At 35.9% G+C, this 25,598-nt stretch overlaps 1 protein-coding gene across 1 annotated transcript in view; it reads right to left on the bottom strand.

Annotated features, from left to right (window-relative positions):
- Positions 1-24,328, bottom strand: part of LOC124357118 (transcription factor cwo) — a 153,964-nt gene extending 129,636 nt beyond the window's left edge. The window contains exon 1 of the mRNA XM_046808592.1: positions 24,089-24,328. Within this exon, the coding sequence (XP_046664548.1) occupies positions 24,089-24,147 (59 nt within the window). The 5' untranslated portion in view covers positions 24,148-24,328. The remainder of the gene's footprint in view (positions 1-24,088) is intronic.
- Positions 24,329-25,598: the final 1,270 nt, after the last annotated feature.

The following is a 25,598-nucleotide window of genomic DNA, read 5'->3' as shown; positions in this document are numbered from 1 at the left end:
TCAGACTTAGCTTTCCTTAACCGACATTCAAAAGAGATAAAGAAACAAGTAAATGGGTAAATTACATAATTTTAGGAGAGATTTTAGTTTGGCAGTTTTAGAATTATTTAAATATCGGTTTTGTAATTTCATTTAATAAGATTATTTCTTAAAACGTCAGTTACCTTTACTTAAAGCTGTTCTACCCCCTATTTTTAGTGCAAAAATAAAATAATGTACATAAGAGAGTGGTACTCCTCGAATTTTTAAAGATATTATTCCATACATAATTGCGGCAAAATCTAATTTTTCATTAGGATAGTTCTCCAACAGTTCATTCAAATCCAAGAATTTAGAACTTACAACAGTTTATATCCACAATTTCCACAAAAACATATTTTTCGTGATTATATTTTTGTTCTTGTCTCGTTCTAAAAATATAAATATGTTTTAAAAGATGGAACGTAATACAAGTTTACAAACTTATCATCATAGTTTATAATTTGTTATTACATATAAAAATACTTCTTTTTTGACAGTTTTTCTGGGCATGGAAATGCCCTTAGTTCGAAAGGACACTCTTAAAATAAACATGCAACTTTCGTTTTCGTCATGAATGTGTAAGATTTTAAGCTTCTGAGAGAAATTCACACATATTAGTTAGGCATCAATACGAAGAGTCTTTATCACAACTTTAGAGAAGGTAAACATTAAAGTAAAGATGTATTATTTTACCAGGCGAAGTTAGGGCTAAGAAGCCCTCTCTAACACTACCTGGGGACCAACGGCTTAAAGGTGACTTCCGAACCACCACCAATGGCCGGGCAGGCGGGCTGCTTGCAAGGACAGGGTCGCCCAGCAGTCACCCATCCAAGCAGCAGCCACGCTCGACGTTGCTTGATCTTGTTGTCTCCGCTACACTAGTACTGTAGGTCTGCATGCAAGTTTATATATTATTTACTAAGGCATTACGAATCATGTTTCAATTCTGCCATAAAAGTTATAAGTACACTTATTGTTCGTTGTAAGCGCATTTGTTATTTGTCAATCTTGTCAGGAAATGCCATAAAAATAGGTTCATTATTATAATCCCAAGTTGTTATTCTAACCACTATAATTTCAAACCTAATGTATTCTTTGGAAATCAGGAATACAAATAGTTCTGAATCATTAGCCAACAGATTAAGGTAAATTTCCGTCTTACTGATAAGATCAGGAATTTCGAAACTCTGAAGTACAGTATAGTGAATAGTATAGAGTTAGTGGAACAGGAATATATTTATTCCACTACATTTTAAGTACGTCCGTAAGTATTCGCGACATTCCTTCGTGACGATACATAAGGTTCAATTAGCCGAATAATCAGAACATACGGGGATAATAGTGGGCTCGTTTGACGTCACAACGCCTAATTAGTTTCATGCCATGCAGTAAACAAATTAGCAGAACAGGCGACCGCAGAAATGGGGCATCACGTCACGTCACGTCACGTTGTCATCCACGTGATCGAGGTGACGTGACTATCATCGAACTGCCGGTGGAGACATGTATTTACCAGATCACTGTCAATAAGGACTGTACATAGATGAAAATAATTGACTAATCATATCACGAGTTGTCGTCATTCAGTAAGATGTTTCCTTGTAGCATGGTTGAGATAAACAACTAATATTTTCGATATACATAAAACTAAATATTCATATCTAAATAATTTCGATAAACACCTGTTTCACGTACGTATTACATTCAACAGGTTTAAGACTTTGCCGTTTTATATTGGATTAAGTAATCAGCATTGTAGTAAAACGAAAACGAGTCTATTTAATCTTGTTTATAGTTATATTTGAAAATATACAAAATGGAAGATAAGAAAGTGATGCAGGGCATAAGTTGATGTAGTGGATTTTAAGCCTTATTCTGCTCTTCCTCATGGGCCACTGGCCTGTTCGAGGATCTTATTAAACAGTTGAGGGAGGAGTCGATACAGTACAAGGTCGATTGTATTGATAAACAGTGCTGTGGTCAGACAGTACATATAGTTTGAACGATAATAACCACCAGCAATTGCCGTGTTCAATAATTTGTAGAGCCTAACTAACTGCATGTATGGAAGGAAGAAATACTTTAATATACGAAAACATTGATACACTTATAACACCTTTGAGTTGTGAAGTGATATTAGTCTCTGAGTTTCGAAATTTAAAGTTACATTAAATTGATTAACGTACTGTAGATGTTATTACAAGATCGTGAAATTCTAAGTAAACTCAGCAATCCCGGGGCTGAATAAACTTAACAAAGTACGTATTACATAAAGGAGTGAAAATTGTGATATTCGTGGACGTACGTGAATGTGGACAAGCGGAGGGTTTATCTCTCCTAAGGAAATAGATTAGGAATGTAGGAACACTGATTTCGTAGAGATAGTTTGGAATACATGTGCACAAAATAGAATAAACTGACAATGATTTTCGGAGAAATTTAAGATTATAAGATAACACAAAATCCTCTCTTTTTGCAAATATATATAATAGAGTACAGCGAATAGTCATAAAATGGTAGCGATTAAAATTTGAATGTTACTTAAAAGTTTCCGTACAAATACAACTATTGTAATTTAAAAAGTTGGAAGTGTACTAAATAGTAAATCGTAACACAGAGACTTCGAGAAAATATAGAATAGTTATAAGTAGAGATAAAATTTTAGGCAGACAGGTAACAAGAATACAGAATTCTGATAAAGGCGTAAACTACAGTAAGACAGATACAGAGTTAACTAGAGAGTTACAATGGAAGCATGGATCTGCGCATGTCACGTTAAGGTAGATAATAAGGCGTGGAGACGACTCACATCTAGAACATTACTAAGTATCCGTAAAAGTCTATTATAAACGAGCAGTAGTCCGTCCGTGTATCCGTTTGTGCGGTAACTCTTGACAGGAAGGTCCTACAGGCTTGAGACTTGGTACACAAGTTCCTCTTAGTCGAAGGAAGAATTGTATTGATCTTGAGGTCAAATATCAAAGGCACTCCGTCTATCCGTCCGTATTATATAAAGTTCCTGACAGGAAGGTCCTACAGGCGACTTGGTACACAAGTTCCTCTTAGTCGAAGGAAGAATTGTATTGATCTTGAGGTCAAATATCAAAGGCACTCCGTCTATCCGTCCGTATTATATAAAGTTCCTGACAGGAAGGTGCGAGAGATTTAAATTTGGTACCCAGATCTCTCTTGGGCCAAAAAAGAATTGTATAACGTTTGGGGTCAAAAGGTCAATCGACAGTCCGTCCGTCCGTAGTCTGTCCGTGGGAGAACTTCTGATAGAAAGGTTCTAGAAGCTAGGTACAAAAGTTTCTTTTTGTCAAAGGGAAAATTGTATTGATATTGGGGCCAAAAGGTCATATGGCAGTCTGACCGTTAACCTTGTCTGACTGTACAAAACTTATGATAGGAAAGTTGTAGAAATTTGAAGCTACGTACCTGTCACTTTGTCAAGGGAGAATTGTATTGATATTGGGTCAAAAGATCAAATGGCAGTCCAGCCGTCTGTTTGTCTGCCCGTCTGTGTGATAACTCTTAATAGAAAGATCCTAGAGGCTTGAAACATAGTAAATAGCTTTTTTCGATCCAAGGATGAGCAATATTAACTTTTGCCAAAAATTCAAAGAACAGTCTGTCCGTATAGTCCGACTATCATTAGCTCTTTCCATACGTTCCGAAGGGTCTTTCAATAATCCGATGTATTGCTAAGATTAAATTGACAATCGATTATTTGCCGCAAGCTATTGAAAACTATTTATTGTATCTCCAGTAGAACTAATTCTGGAGAAAAAACAGAATAGCACAATAGAGAAACGGACAATCCACTACAGGTCGAAGTATAAAATGCAAAATATATAACGAGTCACAAGTTTTGCTACTAAGGCGACAGAACTAAGCTGCAATTGCAGTAACAGTGATTAACCGGATTTTGGAGGGGAGGGGTGTAAACATTGGATATTACCATGGCGAGTGGAAAGCCAATGGATGGAATTGGCACTTCATAACCTTGACTATAAAAACTTCTGAGTGATTCCCACTGTACGTTATAGCATATTCAGACGTTTTTAAAGATGCAATAATTTAAGTATGAATAGGAAAATCATAGCACAGATTAGAGAACTGAAATTTAACTCTGACCTTATCTTATGAAATTGCCAAACCTAACATACGCTACTTAATGTAATGTGTCGGAAAATTCTAGCGAGTATTTATAAGAGGTTTTTCAAACCTTCCACATGGGTGACATTGACACGTGTTGCGCACCTTTTCCAGTTCCGAGAACTCGTCACAATCAAGTCTTGGACGTTTGTAGGTTAAGCTGCGGGCGATAGTAAAGTTTACTGCCATATCTTGCGTCATTCGGAAGGCTTACACGATTGTTAGTCATAGAGGCCACCAGGCTTATTCGGCGTTTCTGTCACTATTGCAGTTCAAAGTGATTCAGAGAAGAACTGAAACTCTAGTTCTCCGAATTATATCTGAGATTATTTAATTGAACTCATAAAATAAGGAGCACTGTGATTTGTTGACCAAAATGTACCATTGAAAATCTGGCTGTCAATTTGTATCATTATTATTCAACAAACACAGTTCTGCACCACAAAGGATCATTTTTAAATTTCCCCATGCTAAGTTTATCTGTTTCTACTATTGAGGAAAAGTATGACTGCATTCAATGGTACTTAAAACACCGAGCTGACGTGTTTTTGTTAAAACCTTTAATGTGAACCCTGACATACTTAAAAAGCACATACAGTGAACAATGAACTTTAACGTAAGTTCCATAATGATTTACTGTTAGAGGATGGTCCAGGAGCCCGGTGTGGGAGACCGGGGTGTTAATGACCCAGTGACCGAGGACGGCTCGGCACGGGTGGAGAGTGAGGTCGCGTGAGGGAAGGTCGCCTCTCAACCCTGACCTGGAACCGAGAGGACACTTCAAGGTGACATCCTACAGGCTACTATCACTCGCCAAGGTCGCCGGTCACCTGGGCCCCATGGGGCGGCTACTGCAGCACGGTGCTACCAATGTCAGTACAGGTGTGTTGCTCTGTAAATTAGGTGAACGTCACGATCAGATATGACTTCATTGGTTTGTAATTTATTGAAGTTGTGCATGTGTTTCGGCGTTCCTATTCAATGGTTTATGTTATATCGTTGTAACAGACCAATAATGGAACCAGACATATTTATATGTGTCTCTTTCAATTAGGAGAGGCAGGGTGGCCAATGCGCCCTTTGGTGGAATGAAGTTAGACATTCTCTTGTTGAAAACTATTATTATATTGTTGTAATAAACCAATAATTTAACAAGACACATTTGTATGGGTCTCTTTAAATTGGCAAGTGGTCAATGCGCCCTTTGATGGAGTGAAGTTAGACATTCTCTTAATGAAAACTATTATTATATTTTTACAATAAACCAATAATTTAACAAGACATACGTGTAATTGTATGTTTTTTGGACAAATTTACTAAATCAATTTTGTTAGACGTTGGTTTACTCTACTTAACTTACCACTGGAACTTTGTAAATCGAAAAAGAAGTTCCTGATGCGATGTAATAATAGGTCAAATTTTAGTTTACGTACTATTCAGTGTTATTATGATAATAATTGTATTATCTTAATAAACTTATCAAAACACTGCCTAGTCGTGTTAAACGCGAAGCTAGCTAACAAAATATCTACTCATACAGTTTCTGACCTAAACGAAAAGAGTGAGACAGAGTGTTTGGTTTGGATGAATAAATATATCTCGTCACTAAAACAATTTTACGTAGCAAACTGGATAAACGGAAGAGTGTGTAAATCGAATAAGAAGAGGGATGCAAAGGCGGTGGTATTCGTCGAGTCTTACTCGATTTACTGAAGTCGCACATATGGAATAACTGGGCAAACTAACTCATCCTTATGCCACATCCGAATTGTAGAATCGAATATTAATCGATAAATGTGTTATCGAATACCCGTACGGAGAACTGGCTTTGCGGTATAGCCCTTGGGAGAACAAATATGGACCGATTATAACCTCTTTAACTCGTGATTTTGGGGGTTTTGCCTAATATTTTACAAGTATAAGGCGACCCATCAGTTTTAGAAAGAATGTTGATTTTGGGAGTTTTGAATGATTTAGGTTTATAAAAAATGTTTGAGGCATATTTCACATTTACATAAAAGAGATTTTTAATCCTTAGTGTCTGTATTGTTTAAAAAGGGTTCCGTAGAACACGAATATTGAGTTTTACACACAGACAAAACTGTAATTTCCTTACAGATTCGTGGAAAGGAACTGGGTATGCTCGAAATGGGGATATTTACAAAAGCATTCGTCAAATTTTACGTGTTTGAAGCAATAATATTTATCTGTAGTTACTACACATAATTGGCATTCAATTTATTTCATGTTAGGCTATAATTCAAAATAATAACTATGAGTTGATAAATAATAGTAACTAAATTAACAATTGCTAGGGTTTAAAACAAAAGTAATTTTTAATTCTCTGTTGAAAAATAGTTAGAGCTTAAGGTTAATTTGCAAGTAATTAATGTAAGCTACCGCTATTTAAAATCGTGGACTGTACCTGGTAGGTATTACATTTTCTGTCCCAGCGGTCTGTATTATTCAGCAAAAAGTGTAATTATCCTGATCCACCATATTCTATAGGGACTGAGAGTTTAACATTGTGGCCAATAGCTTGTCAGGAATTGCTATTTAGCAATATGTTCTGTTTACTGTTATTTATTTACAAATATAAACACAAATGGCGGTCTAAAAAGCTTACGTTTATGCATTAGATAATGAAAATTTACAAAACCATCTACGTATTTAAACGACAAAATTTTGCATTCAAGTTAACTCTTACTTCCGTCATACAAATTCGCAGATCCATTACTAGCCCTTCACTGACTTTTAAAGTTTCAATAGGCATACTACTTGAATTTATAAGAAAATATAGAGCCCGATCAATATCTCTCAAGTTTATGGCAACTCTCGTTACCTCACCGTGGTTACTTATAAATAAATGTTCTCGTGATTTTAGGTGTTAAGTCACGTTACTAAATCTAAAAACATCGAAAACTTCGTTATGACGAATATTTAAATATAGAAACTACTGAATTCTAAAACAATACTGAAACAAATTCCAAAACGTTTATAACACGTGCTTGTGCTGGCCTCAGAGATGCACCTACGACATTTGTATTCAGGGTTTCTTCCCATCGGACACGTCTCAATAACGACTACTAAAATATTAGGAACTACTGAAACAGTTTTCCTAACGTTGCACTCATGTCGCTTTATGGATGCTCACAGAAAAAGTCTCTTAGACTTCTGGACTGCGGCCATTTGAACTTTGAACTTATACATTCAATTACTCAGGAAATAAGTCTGGAGATGAGGATAGACTCTGATGATCATGAATTATCTTATGAGTGCTTTTCATGCAATTTAAACAAGTGCACTCGAGATACTTTGTTGGTTGTACAGACCGCGCCATTTAGCATGGAGCATGGTGAGGGGAGAGTAACGATTCCCCCACTCCCGCAGGCCTACCCCTCTCGTGACTCGTGAAGGCTACGCCCCACTGATAATAAAATACTGGAATTAGTGGGCTGGAGAGGGAAGGACGGATTTTACGCATGCGCTAGCTGCAGTTCGTGCTAGATGGTTTTGTCTGTACTACAAGAAATGCGTAATGCTGGGAGGAGGGGGGTAATAGCAAATAGTAGGATATTTGTTTGGGCTTTTTCTTCTGTTACAGCACTGATTTTAAAGGCCATTAGACGCCCCTATATGGTTGAGCGATTTGATTATAGAAATTTAATTTGTACAAAAGGTTTGAATAAACTCCATAAGTTACGATATTTTAAAGTCAAACCCTCATTTAGATTTCCAGTACCTGAACCTAATTGTGATCGACATGAAGGAGGTACTGTTGGAGTCTGTGTATGCTAGAGTAATTACTGACGATGGAAAGTTTAAAAGAATAATAAGATTTCGGAATTTTACCATCATTATACGTTTCAAAATGAATAACAAACCAAGTATTTTAATGGTGGATGGCGTTGTACCACGTCAGCCAGGTAGTTACGACAGTCTGATCACGGTGATAGCACCTGAACTGGTGAGACTTTTAGGTTTCCTGTGGTTCCTAAGTACTTCCCCCTGTATGGTTCTCTTCTAAATGGTTCATACCTTTCCAGTTGAACCTACACTGGGTAAAGCAGTACAGATGTGTTACTAAAATCTAGGCAACCTTATGGATGTCCAGGAGCGGCATATCACTAACCGCAAATATCGAGATATAGGAGTGCAAGGGTATATCGATTTCTTGTCTACTGTAATAGAAGACTGTTGGAGTTGGAGGGGCTCCCTAAGTGTTAAGGGCGGTTACTGGCCTAGATACAAGGGCGTGCCACTCCTTGTCTGCTCTGACTGGAGAGGCTGGTAGAGAGCTTCCCCTTCTTCCAAGAAGACATGACTGAAGTTAATGCCCAAAATCCATCCTCATAGATCTTGACAGGAGGCGTCCCCTATCCCAAAGCTTACCTATACACAATATCCTTTCTGTCTTGAAGCAGCGTAAAGGTCCTTTAAGGACGAAGTGTAATTCCTCATCTTCTTCTCCAAGAGAACAAAAAAAGTAGAACTGTGCAGCGCTCTTACTCATCACTTCCTTTGCAGATATTTAGAAAATGGAGGATTGTGGATGACTTATTTCCAGTTTTTCAACCTGATCTGCGCCAAACCAGCAGCAATAAATGCCAGAAAGGGGCTTCTGTCTGTTAGACACTGCGCGAACAGTTGCCAAGAAATAAATCCTAATATTTCTCCATCACTGTAACAGGAATAGTTTCAAGTCAAGCCATCAAGCAAATCTCGTAATTCATAAAATCTGCTATGCAGAGTATGTAGGCTAAACACGTTGGTACAACCAGTTTATTTAACCCACATAAACCCAAGAGATACCGCCAGAAACCTTCCAGGGTTCCCTGCATATGAGTCAACATTGTTTTAGGAGTTCTACAGTTTGACTAAAGTCCATCACATTCGCACTGAAGCAATCCTTCCCATTATATACGAGAATTACCTAAGAATTAAACTTTGGAATGGAGCTTTATTTCTATGCAGACAACATTGAGTTAGACGCTCAACATCTGACCCTTGTGGTGTATCGTAAGCTTAAATGAGAAATCGTGAACATGGAAAGGAACATTGCTTATTACGAGCTTCTGGTTTACAGTTTGTAATGGAGTAATGAATAATTGAATATATTAATGAATAATTAATACCCGTACTTTTAGGGTACCTAAATCAAGTATTATTATGAGAAATAACGATGAATTATGAGAAGCAGGTTTTTCTGACTTAGAAGAGAACTCGCATCGACAGCAAAAGGTATATAAACACAGTTGCACATTTCGATCGTCCAGTACATTCCACTTACAATGAAATATGCATAGCGTTATTAGGTGAAACTTCATTTTATTGTCACAAATATATTTATTACTATATTCAATAAATGACACGCTGCTAAACAGGTTCTGTACAGAAATCGCAATATAACCTTCATTACAAAAGTAAGTCCAGTCACGAGTCGCACTTGGCAGTGAAAGTTGAAGCGGCGGGCGATATTCAAGGAAATGTATGCAAATGTCTATAAATAAACAATGGGCTATAAACCTGCATTAGTCACCTAGATAAACTGCTATGAAACCAACACCGCCCACTCAATCGTGAAACTAACTACGTGCTTAACAACCGATATAAAAGTTATCGAATGTCTTGCTGTCGACATTTCATAGACGATGAAACACATGGCGATGAAGTAGGGATTTTCAACCAAATCTTCAACTCAGATGTGAATGTTATTTTTTAAAGTACTTTTTAGAACTGAGAAAAAGTAAATATCAATTTCACATCTGACCGTTATTAATAATATGCATATTATTGTAAATTCTTTAAAAGAGTGAGTATGTATACTGTATACCGGCAACTTATATTTCTAATAATTCAATTCAAAATATAACTTATAATTTCCAAAATATCCCTATCGCACGGTCCGGAAGAAAAGTAAATTTCATATGTGAATGCGCCTTACAATATCAAAACTAGGATGCATTATTAGATCTGAAGGTTAATTTGTACAACACTGGCGGTACGGCGCCTAATGGTTGTTATGGTCTAGGTAAACCGCTTACAAAAAGACACAGGGATTTTATTTCACGCAGGGTGGGGTCACAGTATCCCCACCACTGCTCGGCACTCGCCCGCTTGCTCTATCCCCTGACCTGGCCACTGCCTCTTAGCGGCTAACCTCGCACCAAAACGCAAGTTCCCTGGATACGTCTATGGCTTCAATTAATATTTTACGCTTGTAAAGGCCTACACACAAAAATGCAATATACTTGTAGAATAGGTAAGTAGCTGCAGTGTAAACAAATTGGAGCGAGCGAGTCACGATCCAAACATGATAAAACAGAGACGAGGATTTGCTTGTCCCACTCCCCACCACTGGTGGGGGCCCCTCCTGCGCGTCGCTGCTCAGATACTTGCTTCTGCGCAGGTTTATTTGCGAGCGGGTTATCTATAATTTTCTTTCTTTTTAAATCCAGAAAATGCATCATCTTGAAACCCTATAGGATTAACGAGATATCAATTATAAATTACATTATTGATTATAAATCACTCGATGTATTATCTATACTATATTATATACTTCTATACTGTACTACTGCAAATAACTTTCCACATATTTTAAAACAGCTATTTTGATGGGTTACGAGAAAAAACATGTGAAAACAAACATCTTAATTAATTACATAAACATCCTAAACGCCTCCTATTGATCTATAAAGCCTAATAACTGTAATAAAACAACTCTTTTTCTAAACTTTAAACAGCTGCCATCTTGAACCAATATATGAAACTATGAAAGGTGATTGACATTTTATGTAAACGTATACTTGAGGCGTATATTATTAAATAACTTATACAACATTTTGTGTAAATTTTTACGGCCGCCATCTTGAAACTTAGTGGTTTAGACAGGCTAACGAAATTGTCCAAGCTATGTCTTCGCACTGTGCGAAGTTTAATATGAATAATTAATATTAAGTTTGGTATTATGTTTAAAATCGAGTTTTTATAAAACTAAATCACCTAAAGTGAATTTAAATCAGTTCATGATGAAATACAGTCTGAACACGACCTGCACATTAAATGTCAGATTAGATCTCCCAACATGAGAAACTAAAAGTAGTTGAAATATCTGAGCAACTCATTATTTTCAAAACGTTTCTATCTTTGATGCACCGTTAAACAAAATCTTAAATCATTTGAGGACGACAGGTAAGGTTAATAATAATTTTACATTTATTGGATAAAGCCAAAGGTTTGATTATAAATACACAAGTAACAAATTACAATTCACACTTGAACAGTTTTTAGTAAACTTTTTACAGCTAAAACACGTACAGAGGTGTAGATAACAGTCGAAAGAATGTCGAGTCTGACAGTTACTTCTCGGTCGTGTACTGGCTCGCATATATTTGCATTGTGAACATTCTTCTCCGACTACGTACTACAGCCAGTCTGTTTGTGAATCAGCCAGAAATCACAAGAATTATAATTTTTTGCAAGTTTTAAGCTTATCGAGCGTTTGTCGAAGTGAAACTAATTCAACAATAATGCTCTCCTCCAAGTTTTGTCTCCTATAGTACCAGGTTAAGGCTTTTTGTTTTCGCTCTTTTTTCTTTCATAATACATTTAGTGTTTAAAAGTCTAAAAAAATGAGAAAGCTGATTTTAAAACGTCTAAAAAACCTACTTTAATATACCATAAACCAAATTATCCGAATAAATCACTAATACAAACTAAATCTCTAATATTAATATTTTGCTCCATAATTTAGCACGAATTCCAAACAGATCTTTGAAACATTAAATATAGTTTTAGGACAAGATCAAAGTTGCGTAGTTTAGCTAAATTAAGTATCACATAAATCTAGAGTAAATTCAGAAAGAGCCCGACTGTTATACACGTCTATATGATGTTGTAATTTAGTACTGCATTCCATTTCATTAATTCACGTTACATTTTTAGTCTTACCTACAGACTGTTATCGAGAAACAGTAGTTTACGTCGTTTTTAAACAGACTTAAAAGTATTTAAATACCATTTTTTATTGTGTATTTTATGTAAGTAGGTGGTTATAATGATGAATAATACTGTTAGACCCGAGAGTAGAATGAGATCTGACTGTTGTATAACTTAGTTGAAAGTTCTTACGTGACAATACTTCCTGATTCCGATTGTGTAAATATATGTCAGTGCTGACAACGTGATACAAACTCCAGGCCATAATATTTACATGAACCGTGTGTCTACCGTGTGCGCAGTAGCATCGAAGACACGTCTGATTGTTTGGAGAAATGCAAAGATAAATGGAAGCCACCACCAGTATCTCATACAGAATGTCCCTTAACTCTCTAAATAACCTCGTGTCCACACATAAACGTATATCACATTACTATCCAAGTTAGACAAATACATTTCACTACATATAAATGAGTCTCCTACTAAGCGCCAGTTTCCAGTCTGTCTTTTCTATAAAAACATTATTTTCTAAAAAATTAATAAATTTAATCCTACCAAATTAGGGTCAGATGTTTTTGTATCAAGGTCAGTTACTGCAATACATATTATGATATTATCCTTAATACTTTTATAATGGAGGCCATTAAAACTTTTTTAACTTTTAATATCTTAAAAACCCTGCAGTTTTAATAAAGAATTACAAGAACAAGATCGTTTAGTCAATTTAATCCCAAATCTAATGACACAAAAATTGTTTAACTCTAATGATAAACCTCGTATTTTAAAGCAGATTTAATGCCACAAGACACGCCCAACAATGCAGGGCCTAGTATCAAGGGCTGCACCATATTACCTGCCGGCGTGACCCCCTGTTCACGTGACCGCATACGTCACGAACCTGACGTCTGCCGCGTCTACCCGCTTGCCACTGTGGGAGCGTTACGGTTTACACGCTATTACACGTCAGTAGAATAATATAATTAAGGACATCCTTATATATTCTTAAACTGTGTGATCTGCTGAAACTAGCAGTATAAATATATTTCCGTTTATATCGATTTGAAAATTGTACAACCACAAAAAGGCGTGTTTGAACTCCGAAATGCAATACATTGAAAGTTTTTTAAGCCTTATTTTTTTTGGTTAAAAACAAACTTTTAGCGGCAAAGTTAAAGTAAATTAGTTTATCTATAGTTATCTACCAAATTAGGGACAGATGTTTTTGTATCAAGGTCAGTTACTGCAATACATATTATGATATTATCCTTAATACTTTTATAATGGAGGCCATTAAAACTTTTTTTAACTTTTAATATCTTAAAAACCCTGCAGTTGTAATAAAGAATTACAAGAACAAGATCGTTTAGTCAATTTAATCCCAAATCTAATGACACCAAAATTGTTTAACTCTAATGATAAACCTCGTATTTAAAGCAGATTTAATGCCACAAGACACGCCCAACAATGAGGTTCTCTGTGAGTAAACAACAAAACAAAAATGTATAAACGGCAGCTCCAGAATATCTTTAATGCATATTGCACTCAGATCAAAATGCTTTGGTTTAGGTATTGACCTGTGCAATACGAGTACACATGTGATATATCTATATCTAAATTAGTTTCGGGATACCTTGTCCCACTAATATTATAAATGCGAAAGTTTGAATGTTTGGATATTTGGATGTTTGGATGTTTGAGGTTTGTCCTCGAATCACGCTGAAACTGCTATACGGATTGTGCTGAAATTTGGAACAGGTATAGCTTTTGGCCTGAATTAACATTTAGAGTGCTTTTTACCACCCATAACACATTCATTACACCAAATAAAGTCGAATTCAAATTAAAAAATTAGTTTGTTTACATTCGCATGTTATGATAAGAACGAAACGTATTTTGACAGCTGTTGACAGCTTTAGTTCGACAAACTTTCTGAAACATCTGTTTACATTATTGAATTTTATCAATATTAAGTAAACAGTGCTTGATCGGTAGAGTAATGCAGATTGTAAATAAAACATTAGTATATTAATTTTACTCCAGATTGCGCCAGTGACGAATTAGTAAATACTGTTATAAAACTAAGCTTAATGAACAAAGTTATGAATGTTTTCACATAAGTTACTTTAAACTGGTGGGCTTCCTTAACATTATGATATTACATTTTAACAATGGCTTACGGAAAAACAGGGAAATGAATACTAACATACCTTAACGATTCATTCTTTCCCTGGCTACAGTCCAAAAAACAAGTGAAACGCTAAACTTTATTAACGATTATTTTGTAATGTTGCATAACCTTAATAAGGATTTCCCCCTTATACCAGAAGTACATAAGAAGTAGGTAGGACTTCCCCCTAGGTCGTAATAGGCTTTTCAGTCCTAGCAAACTCAACTATGTCAACACGATTTTGATTAAGTAGATTTACGAGAACTAGATAATCGAACGCATATAAAATTTGATCGAGGCAATATGGCACGCTAAACTGTGAAATAGTAGGTAAGTGAATTTAAATGTTCTTAAGTAGGCACTTTAACCGAAGTAGGCATCTCGGTCCTACTTAAGTAGCCTATATATATATATATATATATATATATATATATATATATATATATATATATATATATATATATACACATTTCTTCTTCGTCAGAACAACAAGGCAAACTCTACTATAGTACTGAAAATATCTTAAACCTGAAATATATGACAAGGACTGGAAATATACGCTTTTTGACCGAAGTAAGTTTCCGAGACCTGTGTGATCTGAGATTTGTGTTTTCTTGATCGGGATGGCAAGGCAGATTCAGCTGTGACGTTATGTATATAATTAATTAGAACCAGAAATGCTCCTACACGTGCCAAACATGATATAATAATTAAGTTAAACTCTGATACTATTTGCCACGAACTTAAATAATATCTACCTGATGTATGCCTACTTACGTTTCAAAACTGTTATAGGACTCCCAACATATTACATCATAATTGCTTTTACTAAGTAATATAAGGACTTTGGTTCTAAGATTGCGTGCGAAGCCGCGGGTAACAGCTAGTATATAAATATAAGTAAAATGGCACTGAATAACATCGCTGCATCCACAATATCAATCTTTGAATCTATATTTAATTGAAAATATTATTAATACAACTAAAGTTTAACATGTGAGTTTATTCAATACATCTAGACGTACAATGCAATTTAGAGTGTTTATAAATTCGTAATTAATGTGTTTAAATGGTTTTCCCTGAAACATTTATTTAGTTTTGTATACAACTGATTTGTTCATTTCATTACAGCTTCTCACAGAAAAATGGTGAACGCCCTAACACTTGCTTTTATTACGCAATTTAAAGATTTTGTCCACATTAGAAGTACTTTTTTTTTAAATCACATAACATATGAAGCTGAAATAATAGTCCCTTGCTCTTTATGTAAAATATGGCAAATATATAAAATTTCAGTTTTGAAGGGGTTATATTTTATTCTTCAAAAGACTTTACCATGTTGCCCAATTTCCTTAGATAAAACGATTCAAGGACGATTAAAGCATTTCTAAGTTATTTACCAATTCTTGTGCTACGCAAAAATATGGTATGTGATCTTAAAAATTTATAGTTGTTCCAACACTTTTTTTGCTGATTTGGTTTGACAGTCTGTTTACTATTCATCTTTCTCAAACACTATAAAATCTGTAAATGTAATATTTTGTATCCCTATAAGACAAGATCAGTAACAAAAGTGAGAAGGTTTGATTCAATGTGGTTGTTCAGTTTAGCTCCAGTTTACCTTCCTCTCAGTGCAGAGCATGGAATCTGACGCTATCACAGACTTGACTCCTGGAATCTGACGCTATCACAGACTTGACTCCTGGAATCTGACGCTATCACAGACTTGACTCCTGGAATCTGACGATATCACAGACTTGACTCCTGGAATCTGACGATATCACAGACTTGACTCCTGGAATCTGACGATATCACAGACTTGACTCCTGGAATCTGACGATATCACAGACTTGACTCCTGAATCTGACGATATCACTTGACTCCTGGAATCTGACGATATCAGAGACTTGACTCCTGGAATCTGACGATATCAGAGACTTGACTCCTGGAATCTGACGATATCACAGACTTGACTCCTGGAATCTGACGATATCACAGACTTGACTCCTGGAATCTGGAGTTGTGTTTCTCCGTCTGATAAGATAACAAAGTCACCAACGAAGAAACTCTAAATGAATTCTTTACATTGAGTCGACATCAGAGACACCTAGTGTACAAATTGTAGTGTAATCTAGGTGAAGAGGTATTTTCATTGTCTTATCAGGTGCGCAATTCCAGGAGTCAAGTCTGTGATAACGTTAGATTCCAGGAGTCAAGTCTGTGACAGCGTCAGATTCCATACACTGCACTAAGAGGAAGGTGTACTGGAGCTAAACTAAAATTTCACACAACCAAAGGTGTTAAATCAAGTTTTAAAGCAATAACGAGAATTCTGGGAAATCCGCAATTGTAAAAAATCTTCGTAAATATCGCGGGCTAAAAGTGAAATATGGTAAGTTTGTACATTTATTTTTGGGTAAAAAGCGGTCAATTAGAAATTATTTTTATCATATCGTAACCTGTCATTGGAAATCTACAAATCTTTTTTAGGGAAAAATACCAGACACTGCATACTTTTAATACGTTAAAAATAACAATTAGTGTCTCGGAAAGGTAACGCTGGTACCCTTATGAGGACTCGTTAAGTATTAGTAGGCTACTTAAAACAACGTTTTTAATTATTGTAAGTTCCAAATTATGGCAGTGGGCTGGCGCTAAGAAAACGTGCAACTGAATTACAGTGATGAGGGCTGAGTAATTACCAAATTACGTTCCTGGTAATATGAAGTGATAAAGTACTGACAAAATTACGGCATTCAGCTGTACATCCACAAAATTACACTGCCACATTAAGAGTACTTCCAAAATTACAGTATGTTTCTGTTAATAACGGATAAAATAGATTGGCAAAAGTTGCAACTTCATTTTGTGTATCCACGTGTTTAAAAAATATTAATGCCTGTCTGATTACGTATTTACAAATGTGCAATGTATCGCGTAACAAGCTTTGTTGAGATTACATAACAATTTCAAGTCTGCAGATCTTTTAATTCTTAAGAAGTCCCGCGGAGAGACGGACATACAGTAAATAGATATTTATATCCCTCCAGCAGAAAAAAATTGGGTTATTCTACAGAGTGAAAGCAATAATGACGATTAGCCAAGTCTCATGAATGGACATGGACCATCACATATCATTATCTTGTCTATTTTAAAGTTGTGGATTTTCATGTAAAGTTTAAAGTTTATAGACAAGAGATGTTTTGGGAATAGTTAGACTACATGTGTAAGGCCATATTTGTCACATGTTAAAATGTAACATGATTGTATTCAGTTCATTAATAAATGTATGTATTCTGCAATTTTCTCGTTGCCATCATGGTTACCCACAAGACCAATGTAAAAATATTCGCTAAAGCTCAGCCCAATCCTATGGAGTACCATCACCATCATCGAAATCGATGTCCCCTACATGGAAACGTACCTGCATGCAAAATTTTAGTCTATAGGTCAGTTCGTTTTCGAGATATCGTGCGGACAGACAGACAGACAGAAATACAAATTACCAGCGCCTAGAGTGATAATAAATATAATAATATAAACCTAAGTGGTAAATATGCTCTTTGTTTAAATTTTGTTATTGACGATTTGTTATTGTTATTTTGCTGTTATATGTTACAGGATTGGAATCTATCCTCTTCGTCAGGTATGGGAGGGAGTATTAATAGATACAAAATACCCCCTACCTGACAAAGAGGATAGATTCCAATCGTCGAAACGTTGTGTTATACCCTTTGTAACGTATAAGGATGACTCAGCAGAGATAACTTCTGGCTGGTTTATACCTTCCAGTTAACCTACCACTGGGCACAGCAAAAACCGATTTGTCACTTAAATCTGGGCAACATTTAAGATGTCCAGAAGTGGCACATCATTAACCGCAAATGTCGAGATTCTGGGCTTCATGGGCAATTCGATAGGTCTAGTCTACTGTGGGAGATGACTGTTGGAGTTGGTGGAGTTTGTTCCCTAACCTCAGAGGTTCTTGCTAGCCTCAACAAGGGCATGCCACCCTCTGCCTACTTTGACTGGAGAGGCTAGTTCAGAGCTGGCCTCCCCTTCTTCCGGAGGGACCTGACTTTGAGATGTAGTGCCCTAATTCTTCCTCATGGATCTCGATAGGAGGCTGCACCTACTCCCTAACGTTACCCATCCTGAATAACCTATCACTCCGGAAGCAGCGCTAAGGTTCTTACAGGACTAAGTGCAATTCGGCAAAAGTCCGAAATCCTGTCATACTTTCGGTACCCGGTCAGTAATACAGTACAAGTACTTTCGGTAAGTAATAAGTATAAATATATAAATGGTAATTGGTGAGTGTACCCATACGTCAAATGTGTAGCCAAAGGTAGCCAAAAGTAGCCAATTATACTTGTCAATTCGTGACAGAGGAATGCTGTCAGATGGACAGTGTCGACACGGCCTTACACCTGGCTGCCAACTCCGAGCTGACAACAGGTCCAGACACAAGCAAACACGCGTTTGTGAAAGTGGTAGAGTGGACAAGTGGACTGCGACACGAGATTGATATAATGGTGTGTTTGGGATTTCAATTAGTGCTCGACCGAGTACGAACCAGAGCACATTCCTGTGCTGGTCACGCAGGTATCTTACGTTCCCAGAGGAACACTTAGCTGCAGCGGATTAGCGAGTACTAAGAAAGAAATCAGACGATTATAAATAAATTCTTTAGAGCCGGCCCTAGTGAAGTGGTCTTGAGGTTTACCACATTACAATGACCTCAACCTCCTTCACACCCATAATTTAGGGTATGGAATTATGGGAGTTCTAATTAATACACATCCAAGGGTATTACTTTTTATGTATACTTTGTGAGTATTTAATCGAAAAAGTACACAAAATATCAATTTTTTCTAAGAAATGAAGAAAATGTTTCAAAAGACTAATGAACAGTTGGATACTTATGAGTGTGCTCGAATATTTAGATTCAGACACTTCCCACAACTCTATAACCATAATTATAAGTGCAGAGTGTTTGGGGCTCAATATGAAGGCTATATCACTCTAACGCATCAGGACGTACAAAATTCTAGCAAAACTGTCAACAATAAGATATCAGTCTACGAGAGCCAATTTCTGTTGTAAAAGAACAGAACCTAATTTTTTGTGAAAACAATAGAGGAATTCCTCATAAAAGTTTATTCAGTCTTCAATCAGGTTAGTTTTGATGAGGGTAGGGGTAGTTAAGAGCTAAAAAATAACAAACTATTAATTTGTCACAAGTCCCATTAATTATTAGGCATACTTTTACAGCCTGCTATCACTAATGTCTTATATATTATTTTCAACATGTTAAATAATACAATGTTGAATTTCATATTTTACATTTTAAGTTTTCACATAATCGTTTTTACATTACTCGGAGTTAGCCAATGAGATGAGAGCTATGGAAATGGATTTCCAGCGTTTTTATCTCGCTAGCTAACTTTATATAACAATTAGTATTTACATCTGTGACGGTTGGGTTTACGTTTGTCAAGCTAAAAACATACGACCATTGAAAATATTTATCATACAGTCTCTGAATGCTATGGCAACTTTTACATTTCAGCCCCACCAAAAATTAAACTGGTCGATTTCTTTAGGAGAAATTCCTGAATTAATAAACGAACTTATCCTTCGAAAATCGATAAATCACACTATTACAAAACTTCTAATAAATCCTAACAGTATAGTTAAAAATATGTTCCAATGGGTGTGCGTATTCATAATTAAATATAGTAAAGTTTCCTTGAAAAATATCATAATAAAAATGAAGAATTGGTACATTATGCACTACACTTCGTGGATACGAGTTAGTGGATTGACAATCAAGTAAGAGACCGACGCATTTCTGCTGGAATAACGTAAAATGTTTCCTTCGTCTTTTTCTCGTATACGACCTCCACTTCCGCCTAAATGTAAACGAGTTCACAGCTAGTTACTGTCTCATATGTATTTGAATTATAGCTTTACTCGCCGTTAATTTCCTCGGTCTGTTGGATAATGGCTTACTTCAAGAGCATATCAGAGATAAAACTTACGTGTTAATCACTTCTAAATGTTATTTCAAGGTATATGTATCAATGCAGAACCGTACTTATTCCGGCTACTGCTCTTTTGGTTACAGAGAAGTACGATATATCCACCAACAGTACGATGACTTTGTTGTCCTCTCGATTAAATCATAGCTAGACGAGCACTGTAGAAATATAAAAGATGAATATTACGGGACTTTCCGAATAATTGCCGTCATCTAGTGATACAAAAAGATTGTATCACTACGTTTCGCGATCTGTAATCTGATGGATTCCTCACGTGGATAACTAACAAAACTACAATTTAGGTTACAATAAACATAAACCAGCGTATTGACGAGCGTACGTTAGAAATCGTATCAAACATGCTGTGTCATTCAATGCACACACTAAAACGTGCACTTATTATAACTTAATTAATATAAAAATCTTCCTACTTTCAAAAACTTTCCATTGCCGCAAACTTAAAAAGTAAGAAATGTTTTAATTAAAGAAATACATCCACAAGTGAATGTGGTAGTCTCAAGGAAACCATGATTAATCAAGTCTGTAAATAAAGCTGCTCAAAAGAAATCTGAAATGTATTGTTCCCGCTTCTTTGAAAGTCCACAAACGTCTTTACCTGAAGTACTGAAAACAGATAAGATAATTTCCTCAGTTGTTTTCCTCATCCGCGAGTTCTCCGAACCCACAGAGGAAAATCATGCGGACTTTAATATCTCCAGAGAATAAACATTACCACGGAAGTTTCCTTGTACTGCGATCAATACTAAAAATGCCGGATTACTCAGACAGTCGAGCAGCCAGGTGAGATAAGAGACTGATAACGGAGTCACGAGCGGAACATCTAGGACATCTGGGCCGACTATCAGACCTTCACCTTTATCAGCGACTTCCTGGCAGGAAAGCCTTGCAGACTGCGGTAACGTACCGGTGTGACTGAGGCTACAAGTGGTTTCACCTCGTCTACGGACACAGTCGCGACAAGCGACGCCTCAACGATTCTACAAGCACAAGCACAAGCACAAGTGGTCTTGTAGTAGGTGTTACAAGACAGTAACGAACGTGTTGGCGTCAGTCCCACTATTCTGCACACTGAGCGTTAGTGTCACATGTAACACTTGATATTCAGCGTAGCGACTGGTTAGATGTAGATAAAACACTATTAACTAAAGTACATGTCTGAAAACAGTGTTTAGATTAGCTAAGCAGATAAATACTCGAATAACTTGAAGAATTTGCCTCTTTGGTCGAATTACCTAGACTGATATAATATTATGTGCAACTTAATCTGTAACATCTTAAATATTGTACAGGTTAAATTTAGTTAAACTGACATTTTAAGAAAGGGGGTAAATACTGAGCCACTTGAGGCAGAGTTGCTGAGTACAACATTTAAGTCAGGGTTCCCGAGAAAGCAAATTGAGGCTGGGTTGCAAAGGAAGCAAGTTTAGAATGGGTTCCCAAAAAGACAAATTGAGGCTGGGTTGCAAAGGAAGCAAATTAAGACAGGGTTCCCGAGAAAATAAGTGAAAAAGGTTTGACAAGAAGACTAGTTGAGACATGGTTGAAAAGGGAAATACTTGAGACTGGGTTCCCGAGAAGAAAAATTTATGCAGGGTTGCAAAGGAAGACAGGGTTCTGAGAAAATAAGTAAAAAAATTTGACAAGAAGACTAGTTGAGACATGGTTGAAAAGGGAAATACTTAAGACTGGGTTCCCAAAAAGACAAATTGAGGCTGGGTTGCAAAGAAAGAAAATTAAGAAAGGGTTCTGAGAAAATAAGTGAAAAAAGTTTGACAAGAAGGCTATTTGAGGTATTGTTGAAAAGGGAGATAGTTAAGACATGCTTGCAGAGAACCCAGTTGAACCACTAAACTCCACAAACGGTCAAACACAAATCTAAGTAAAGAACTGAGTTGTACTTTTGACAAATAAAATTATTACGCACCAAAATCAAGTTTGATCAATTACTACTAAGAAATACATAAATTACTACAGAAATATTCAGATTAGCATACATTGGCTTTGTCGGTAATACTCTCTCAACTGGGTTTCTTAGCAAAGCTTTTCTTTAACTTGCTACTTTGCAACCCTGCCTCAATTAGTCTTCTTGGCAAACTTTCTTCACTTATCTTCTCGGGAATCCTGCCTTAATTTGCTTCCAATCCAACCCAGCCCCAAATTGTCATCTCGAGAACCCTGTCTCATTTGCTCCCTTTGTAACTCAGCCCCAACTTGTCTTCTCGAGAACCCTGTCTTATTTGCAACTCAGCCCCAACTTGTCTTCTCGAGAACCCTGCCTTATTTGCTCCCTTTGCAACCCAGCTTTAACTTGTCTTAATTTTCTCCATTTAGAACCCTGTCTTAACTTGTCTTCTCGAGAACTCTGTCTTGATTTGATCTCTTTGCAACCCTATCCCAACTTGTTTTCTTGTGTATTCCGTCTGTATTTGCTCCCTTTGCAACCCTGTATTAACTTGTTTCCTCGGGTATTCTGTCCTTATTTGCTCCCTTTGCAACACTGTCTTAATATAAGCTCTATCTTAATGCAATCCCTTTGATATGCATCCTAGAAAATCGTCACAGTATAACTGATATACCAGATGAGTTAAAAACATACTGAAGGAAAAATATTAACCGCAGTATTTTACAGGTACTTAGGTGCCAAGATGTTCTAATGATTAGAAAGACATGTAGAAGAAAAACAATAGATAATGTGCTGTACTAGAGTGATAAGAAAAAAGGATTTGCTAGCAATGAAAATCACCCATTATATGTAGAAAAGGAAGGTTGTAACATATGAAAGTAGACATTGCAGCATGTCATACATTATGTTTTCCTTATCGATTGATCTGTACAAGAAAGTTGTTTTCTGTTTTCCACTATGTTACATTTAAATGAAAACCTCTGTTTTTAGGTAAATGTGCCAAACAAAGAAGACGTTATCACAAACTAATTTATATTTCAATAATTGTAGGCTTCGAAACAATTGTAGGTGCTTATGAAAAAGTGTTACAGATAATACAAGATATATAACAACTTAATAGACACTTGTGGACTGTACAAAGCTAATTAATGTAAGGGTCCAATGTCCAATTACACCAAGGAAAGGTCATGTTAATGCCACAAGCCAGTGACTTTGGCACGTGTTTCCTGAGTATTAACCTCAAGCTTGAGCGGTAGCTGATAAAATGTGACCTTTAATATATTTTTTGAAGTATGTTATAGTTGTGTAGCAGCATGGTGATGTCAGTGCTGGTCCAAAATATTTTTTGGTAACGTAGTTTACATTAGGCTACGTAATTTAATTAACATCACACGAGACAAAACGTGTATGACTGTTCAAGGAATATAACTACGCGCTTCGAAATAAATAAATACAGGGTGCTAAGAATAATGTGCTGACTCTAAAATTAGTGTCCATTCAAAATACATGGACGGGCGGAACACTCAATTCCCCCACTTGCCCCCTTCTTCAAAAAAGGAAACAAAAAAAATTATTTATGTTCAAGCCAGGCAGGTATATGACGTATAATATACCCAAACGTATGGTGGCGAATATATGACTTCCCCCCCCCATCCAACTACACACGTTACATCCAACGTGACCGACCCACCGGTGCCCCTGATAACGTAAGATGAGCAATTTGCATAACTCCGGGTTGAATTTAATCCCACGAAGTTTTAAAACTAAAATTTACCACTAATGTGGATTAACATTCGAAAGCTGTCATTAAAATAATATTATTTAATCACTTACTTATCATATTTATGTTGATTAGGTATGGTTGATTCTTCCCAAAATGACAACTGCTCCATTTCTGATCCAGATGTTCCACATCGGTCCAGAACAAGGGCACTCCACACTCAATAAAACACGCGAGCGGTTAAGAAATATGGTTGAAAACTAGGAATTTATCACAAAAATCATTCACCAAAACAAATCGACTGTCTCGTTAAAACAGTACACAATGTTGGTATGCTTAGTTCCAGGACGGAGCCGCCAGCCGCGCTAGTGTCGCGTCGTCAGTGTTGCCAGCGTACCATATTTTACCTGATGCTGTGTATCGTACGTGACTAGTCGTCGCCGTCGCGCGTCGCCTTGCTTCGCTACGAATAATAACATAATAATAATAAAGTTTCAAATCTCTAAACAAAAGAATCTTTATTTCCAAAAAATTAAAAACCAATCATAAAGAATAGTTTTTAACACATTTCTCGTTGAACAAACGGTTTCCAATATAATTTATTTATACAAAAATAAATTACCAAAAAAATATAAAATAATACAACTAAAAATTTGTACGAATTTTTTAAAATATTGATTAATATAATGAGTATGTAAACGTTTATACCATGCTTGGAATCATTTAAAAGTGTAAAACGAGTTCCAGAGGAAAAACGTGACTTTTGACGCTTGACATTTTGTTCTTAATGTGGGATACAGTATTTTCCTTAATTTTGTGATATACCAGTTCACTTCAGCCATTATTTTCCGCAAGAAATTTCCTCATTGTTTTCAAACGGAACTGGAAAATTCCTAATTTCACAAAATTAGCCCAAAATATACATTTTAATGTCACATATTTTTTGGGACGAAGAAAACTGTTCATGTTGTGTTTTTTGTATATATGAAAATTACAATAAATTTTCTACGTGATGGTAATGGATTTAATGTAAGACTGTTTTTTGGAAAATTAGTATACTGGATTACACAATCGAATCAGGTCTGTATCATTTTGTGAATGCAAATTTATATAAAAGAATATAGAAATTAGAAGATCTGCTAAAATAAAATTCTTACTTATTTATTATAAGACTTATTAAAACAAACTTTGTGATACACGAAAGTTTATTTGAAAACATTGTAATGTGTATAAATAACACAAGTAAATCTAATTATATATTTAGAATAACTAATGTTCTGTTATTTGGATCCAGAAGTACAAAACAATACTCACGTCTATGTCGTGATAAAATATGTATACAAAATTTAATATCGTATTTTATTTAATACATTTTGTTTCATTCACTGGCATTTCACTTTTGAAGTACAGAATTCCAACCGAAGTTCACTAGCTTCATTAGTACTTTATATCTTCATCACTAACTTTGTTGAAATTCAACTGTATGCATTTTACACTGTTCTATGTAACTTCTCTACTTTTTTATTTGACCTAATATATAACAAATGTTTTACAGGAAAGTTGAATAATAAAAACATTCCGTTAATTCAAAGATGTTACATAGTAAAACCTCTATATTTTACG

The sequence above is a fragment of the Homalodisca vitripennis genome, chromosome 1 (assembly GCF_021130785.1).
Source record: "Homalodisca vitripennis isolate AUS2020 chromosome 1, UT_GWSS_2.1, whole genome shotgun sequence".
NCBI lineage: Eukaryota > Metazoa > Arthropoda > Insecta > Hemiptera > Cicadellidae > Homalodisca > Homalodisca vitripennis.
This window is presented reverse-complemented; position numbering and strand designations above follow the sequence as displayed.